The sequence below is a fragment of the Alosa alosa genome, chromosome 7 (assembly GCF_017589495.1).
Source record: "Alosa alosa isolate M-15738 ecotype Scorff River chromosome 7, AALO_Geno_1.1, whole genome shotgun sequence".
Taxonomy (NCBI): domain Eukaryota; kingdom Metazoa; phylum Chordata; class Actinopteri; order Clupeiformes; family Clupeidae; genus Alosa; species Alosa alosa.
The window spans coordinates 35357353-35364393 of NC_063195.1; the positions used below are offsets into that span (position 1 = coordinate 35357353).

The 7041-nt window shown below is 40.9% G+C and overlaps 1 protein-coding gene across 1 annotated transcript in view; it reads left to right on the forward strand.

The window, feature by feature from the left end:
* pkd1a (polycystic kidney disease 1a) overlaps positions 1 to 7041 on the forward strand; it is a 71618-nt gene continuing 64577 nt past the window's right edge. Inside the window, exon 1 of the mRNA XM_048249070.1 lies at positions 1 to 422. Coding sequence (XP_048105027.1) covers positions 166 to 422 — 257 coding nt within the window. The 5' untranslated portion in view covers positions 1 to 165. The remainder of the gene's footprint in view (positions 423 to 7041) is intronic.

Genomic DNA, 7041 nt, shown 5'->3' on the forward strand with positions numbered 1-7041 from the left:
TCCGTTAACGCTGGAAAAGGGGTTGCCTGCGCATCTGGAGGAAAACGCGTTTTTAAAAGAAGATTCTTTTTAGTTTTGCTTATGAAAACCGTAGAAAGGGCAAATATTTCCCCCCTTAATCGAGAGAAAATTACAACATCCGAGGCGATGAGATGTGAGTGAGCTATGCCTTATAGAAATGGACAGACTGTATCCAAGCGAAAACATGGCGTCTATTTCTCAAAGTTTGGATTCTTCTCCAGCCTACTTTTTTCACTGTGCTGCCTGGAGGCATGGAGCTCGTTGGGGATGTGCAGCCCTTGTCCCAGAAACTGTTCGTGTACGGTGGTGGGACCCCAGAATTCTTCAGTGGTTAATTGTTCGAACAAGGGATTGGATTGGGGACCATTAGCTTCGGAGCTCCCATCTGACATAAAAATCCTGTAAGTCGCAGCTATGCATTTGGTTTTAAATAGCGGCGAGACTAATATTCAGTGTATGCATGTTTTGATTGGTAAGTGCTCTGTTGTGTGCAGGTCTCACATGATACCTCTAATGGCACATTGCTGGAGGCCATTTATGTGATGGGTGACATTAGTTCAGGCCGAGCTTGTTTATGTGCGGTATTTTGCCGTTATGATACCGTTACTCTCCATCTCTCTCTCTCCACGGCGGAGATGAGTACGGACAGGGGCACACATCTTGCATGCAAATTTAGAATGAGAGAGAACAGTGACATGTTACCAATAAAAAAAAAAAAACATTTTCCGAGAGTAGCCATCTAGGCCTACCTCTAAGGGTTGCTCATATGAGCGCTGCATGCAGTGTTGTTGCATGGGTCAATTAAAAATATTTCTGTAATTGTTCTAATTTCAGTTTGACTAGGCCTAAACGTTCAAACACATCGCGAACTTTTATCTACAGAATTCTTAAGCATTCTGAAATTGAGAATTTTAAGAGACTAGGCTCCCGGTATATCACCATTATTTTATGCATTAGTAGCCTACATTAATTTATAATAATGAGCAACCCCGGTTGGAGTGTCAGCAAGGCCTGTAATATGTTTTTCGTCCGTTTCTTTACTCCAGGCCTAAAGTAGCCTAGGCTACACATGTTAATGAGGGTTTCATAGTCTATTTTACTTTATTTATTTGTGAACATCTGAATTGTATGCCTATAACATGGTCTTCAGTTGGGTTCAGGTTACGGACTGATGTAGTTTGCGCCATTGTTTTGGCCTTATCGAGGTTCATGTGTGTCAGTATTGACTGACGGATTTTGACCTTAAAGGGCCCATCAGGTGACGGCTCATCACCCAACAGAGACGGTTAACCTCGCGCACCCACATCCTTGCGCCGAAAGAACACCGTGTACTTTCTTTTTGCGCACCGAGGCTCATATGTTATCGATTAGCTTTGCCCAGCTCCACTTTACTGGAAAAAATTGTCGTCAGAATAACGAGAAATTTCGCAAAATTCCTCGGGCAGACCTTTACCGATTGGCTGCAAAAGCGATTTCAGCAAGACTTTTATTAGGCCCATGTTTTAATTTAATTTCTATTATCTATCGTATAGTCACAAACAAGCCGGACTTTCAAAATGTCCAAATTCATGCAATTTCACACATTCTGTGCGCAGATGATGAAAAATATTCTATCATGTTTGACTTAGGCCTATGGTCTGTCTGTTGTCTGATATCTAACATAGTATAGTATAAGTATATAAGTAAGTATACTCTTTTGATCCCGTGAGGGAAATTTGGTCACTGGCATTTAACCCAATCCGTGAACAGAGGCGGACAGAGTACACAGCTTCATTACTTGAGTAAAAGTACAGATACCCTTTGCTAAATTTTACTCGAGTACAAGTAAAAGTACAACAGTCAGATGTCTACTTAAGTAAAAGTACTGAAGTACTTGTTTTTAAAAGTACTTGAGTATCAAGAATACAAGAGTACATTTTCTAAATATTGCATTACTACTGCCACAGTGCTTACATTTATGTAGATAAACATCCTACATGGAGTTATGAAAAATGTTAATGTTAATACCTTGGAGAATGTAAAAGGAATTGAAAGTAAAATCAAGTCATTTTCATCTTTTTACCATGTTGCCAGGGATGGGCAGTATTTCTAATACATGTATTTAAAATACGTATTTCAAATACAAAATACTATTTTGTAATTGAAACACTTGAAGCGAAAACTATCATTAACTTGTTCAGAAAATTGAAATAGTCTGGTGAGGTGGGGCCACAGGTTGGCACATTCCCGAGATGGACCTGCTGCGTCTTCATCCATTGTTTCATCCATGGTTTCGTCTCTTATCTAAATCTGACCATGGAGTTGACTTTGGCGGAAAGCTGAAGGTGATTGCTGATAGGCTGTCCCAATCAGTGGCGCTTGCACAATCCAATCACGTTTGAGAGGGAAACAACAAATTGAGGGTTTCGAGATTTTTTTTTTTTCCTTTTTTTTTTTAGAAGAAGTAACGGGTACTCACGGTTATGGATAGAAATGTAGTGGAGTAAAGAGTACAATATTTGCCTCTCAAATGTACTTGAGTGAAGTCATGAGTACTCCCCAAAAATGATACTCAAGTAAAGTACAGATCCCTCAAAACTGTACTCAAGTAAATGTACTCCGTTACTGTCCGGCTCTGTCTGTGAATTAGTGAAACACACACAGCACACAGTGAACGCACAGTGAGGTGAAGCACACACTAATCCCGGCGCAGTGAGCTGCCTGCTACAACAGCGGCGCTCGGGGAGCAGTGAGGGGTTAGGTGCCTTGCTCAAGGGCACTTCAGCCGTGGCCCACTGGTCGGGGCTCTGAACCGGCAACCTTCCGGTTACAAGTCCAGAGTGCTAACCAGTGGGCCACGACTGCCCAAAAGTATGGTGTGGGAAAAAAGTGAAATAATCTACATTTGAATTGTTTCACTTGTGTCAGTGTATAATTAAATAAAATGCAACATTGCTGGAAATATCTCACTGCCATCTTAAGGGAAAATTCCGTTTTTTAGCACTTTAAGGCCCTTTTCTGGTTTGTTTTGGATGAACTAGAGTGGTGGACACCGACATTTTGACGATTGGTCCTGTCTCGACTTTTCTGACTCGTTTTGAATCGCCTTTGACTTCTCAGGGTGGCTGGCAATGGGCATACTGTGGTAGGCTACTCAAACATGTCCTAAAACAACCCTTAACATTCGTTTTCAAAACTGTGCAACTCACAGAGTGGTTAGTGGTGTTCGTTGATGTTCCAAAACAAGTAGCGTAGCGAAATACAGTTTCTGTCGTGTTTTATTTGGCATTTTGTAAAATCCCATTGATTTCTGTTGGAAGACTCATTGCACGTTGATAGCTGCGCCACCGTCTATGCTTCAGGTTCAAATATTGAGCGATTGTGAATAGTTCCACAATAGCAAATAAAACGGCTGGACCACTAACCACTCGGTGAGTTGCACAGTTACAAAACGAACGTTAAGGGTTGTTTTAGGACATGTTTGAGTAGCCTACTACAGTATGCCCATTGCCAGCCACCCTGAGAAGTCAAAGACGATTCAAAATGAGTCAGAAAAGTCGAGACAGGACCAACCAAAATGTCGGTGTCCACCACTCTAGTTCATCCAAAACAAACCAGAAAAGGGCCTTAAAGTGCTAAAAACCGGAATTTTCCTTTAAAATAAAACCTTTTGGTTTGTGACATCTTGACACCTTGACACCTTGAGACCTTGAATTTCCCCTGGGCATCAATAAAGTATCTATCTATCTATCTATCTGAGAAGCAGACCCCCCTGTGGTGTCTGAATCCTACATTAGATAAGGATTGGACAAGATCAGGGGATTCCCTCACCCAAATTGGGACATGTTGTCAGTTGAATATAGCAGATGATGGTCCATTTTGTGGGTGAAATATCCTCAGTAGTTCTAAACCCTGTGCTGGGTCCCAGAGAGAGACTGGTTTTGTGAGGGCCTCCCAAAAAGCTTCTGCTCTGGCTCCTCGAGCACCCCCACCTAGAAAAGCAAAATCATTGATGGCTATCAACACAGATTCCTCTACAAGCTGTGAGAGGGAAAATTTCAACACGTTTTTATCAGTGTTGAAATTTTGATCCGCAGAACTGTGAGGAATCTGTGGAGACAGACATGATTTTCAGTGTAAAGCATGAGATCATGGCATTCTTACTCTTGTGTTAAATGGACCATCTATACATAAACACACACTCTGCCTCTCTCTGTTGCTCTGTCTGGCCTCCCCACCCCCCGGTGACTTTTCCACTGCATTAGGGACAGTGGACAAACAGTTCTCTTAAGCAGTGGACACAATTGTCAAACAGTGGATGAGCATTAGAACAGTGAGTGAATCAAATGTTCTGTTTTAGAAGCACACACACAAACTTGCTCTCCTATTGAAATCCAGTATGCCTGTGGTCTGTAGCTCTACGATAAGGCCTTGGGGGTGTGGATAGGCAGATTAAAAATGGCTGCCAGTGCTGCAAGTTAAGTAGTGCTGTCCACCATTGCTATGACTACGGCTCTTCATTCCCTCTCCAGCGTACGCATCAGGTCTGAGGATGGGATTCGTAAAAATAGAATATTTATTGGGAGCACTTTTTGGCAGGACACCCTGTCTCACTGAGCCCACAGCTGTCCCACAGAATAGCACTTTCCCCTCCACTTCCTTCTCTACCCAGCCTTCTAGCATTTTCTCTTTTGGATCTAATGTATGCTGCTCTTCTTTACTCTCCAGTTGAAGGCACTTTATTGTGACTCATATCATATACCTCCGCAGAATATTCCATTTTCTAGTTCAAAGGAATGTGATTCAAGCCTCCTGTATTGTGACCCTCTGTTGGCCCTCAGTGTCATCTTTCTAAATGTACAGTATAGCTCAGATGCTATACGCAGATGAGAACATTTTGAGGTAGTATTAGGCAGCACAATGATTTACATTGAATGTCATTGTACATCTTCTTACTTTTCTGAATCTGACTGATGTAGTCCTATCTAAATTGTTCCAAAGGAACGAAAAGGAACGAAATGTCGGATAGTAGTATTAGTAGTTTGGTATTTCAGGTTCTTTATAAGATGTGTCATTTTTTTTTTTTTTTAAAAAAGGATATCTCCTTTTTAAGAAATAGAAATTATAAGAAATATTTTTTTATATTCTATTCCTCAATGTTCCAAGGTAAATATCAGCGTTTCCAAAGCAAAGCTAAAAATAGATTGATATATAGATAGATAGATAGATAGATAGATAGATAGATAGATAGATAGATAGATACTTTCTTGATCCCCAAGGGGAAATTCAAGATAACTATAACTAATGACATGGATGACACAAGCCAACTACCCTGAACTCGAGCAGGTTATACCCAATAAGGATGCAGTTTCAATCATTTTTTAATTTACCGTGCCTCGTTCAAGAACTATGAGGGAAGTGTCAAGCTGAAAGTTTGAAATCATGATATTCATTTGAAGTCATATGGCTGAGCCCTAATTCTCTGCCTAATAACTTTTTCAAATCTGTTTTTCACTACATAGCAGCAGACACTATTACAATTATACATGAATGGCTGCTGTCTGGCACATTCCTTAAGTCCCTGAAAACAGCTGTTATGAAGCCCCCAACTCCAAAAGAACTTTCTAAATGCCTTCATTCTGGATAATTACCAATGTAATTTCCGATCTACTATTTATTGGCAAGATGATCATTGATAACCTCCTTCCAAATGTCAAAAGGCTCTTCTGATTACCTTCATTCTTCAGTGCTATTCACAGGTGGTCTTTGTGAACAAAAGCCTGGATGCTGATTTGCTGAGTTCTGAATAGTTTGTAATTGGCAAACAGGTTTGCTATTTTGGCAGGTAATTCTATCTGTTACAATTGATCTAATTTTGGAAAAGTTTTTAAAGTTGATAATAACAACAGTTTAAGTCTGAATTAATTGTATCATATTGCATTGTCATGCATAATAACTGAACTCTGATCCGGTTTAATTTTCGTCTGCTGTGGGGTTACACAATTACTAGATTTTTAATCAAAATCGCAACTTGAACTAATGCAATTAGCTAACTGCAAAGGCTGCAATTAATCATGCAGCTCTCAACTGTTCCAATGGTTAATAGTGTCACATCTGTGATTTTTATATTCATCCATCCTCCTTGTGTGACAGACAGTGAAGTTCACATAACAAGAGAAGAGTGCTGTGCTTTTCATGGATGATGCATGCTCTCCAATCAGAAGTGGCCCAACTTAAGGCGAAATTAGATATTTCATATATTTTAGATCACATTTAGATATTTCTCCCCAAACCGTGCAGCCCTAGTGGATCATTTGGATCTATTCATGCCGATCTTCTCATATTTATATTATTTTTAATGAGCCCTCTCTGGGACACGCCTGAATGTGTGCTGCAAGAACCGGAGAGGGCATTTAGTTTGGTGTGGCAACGCTCCTGGCCCAAACAGCTCAAAGTGGTTCTCCTCAGAGTGCTGCCATTAAGCAGCAATTACCCAGCATGTTCTGAGATTTGGTTGGACAGACTGGGGCTGTCTGGCTCTGTGTGAAAACAAAACTCTTAACAAAGAGGAAGGAGGTGCAATGAACACTGGAACACAAGCAAAACAAGGATCGGGTAGCTAGGTGCTGTGTATTATAACACCATTTCCCTTATAGTGGCTACGGTGCTACAGAATATTGAGAGAGAGGGAGAGAGAGTATCATTTATGAGCTGGGAAAGACCAAATTCACTGACCATATGTGGCGGGAAGTTTGTTTTGTATCCTTGGTGATCACACATCATGACATCACCCCCTCATGGAAGTACAGACATTCCAGAGGGTCATAAAGAGAGAGAGACTTGAGAGAGAGAGAAATAAAGAGAGAGAGACTGCAAAAGAGAGAGAGAGTGTTTGCGAGAAGAGATACAGAGAGTGTAAGAGAGAGTTAGAGGGCCAAGGGACCAAGCCAAATCATTAAACTTTAGCAGCAATAGCACAGCGCAGGCTGCACTAGATCATTATCAGGACATTGAAGAGCAGCATGCTCTACTTAAGCATAG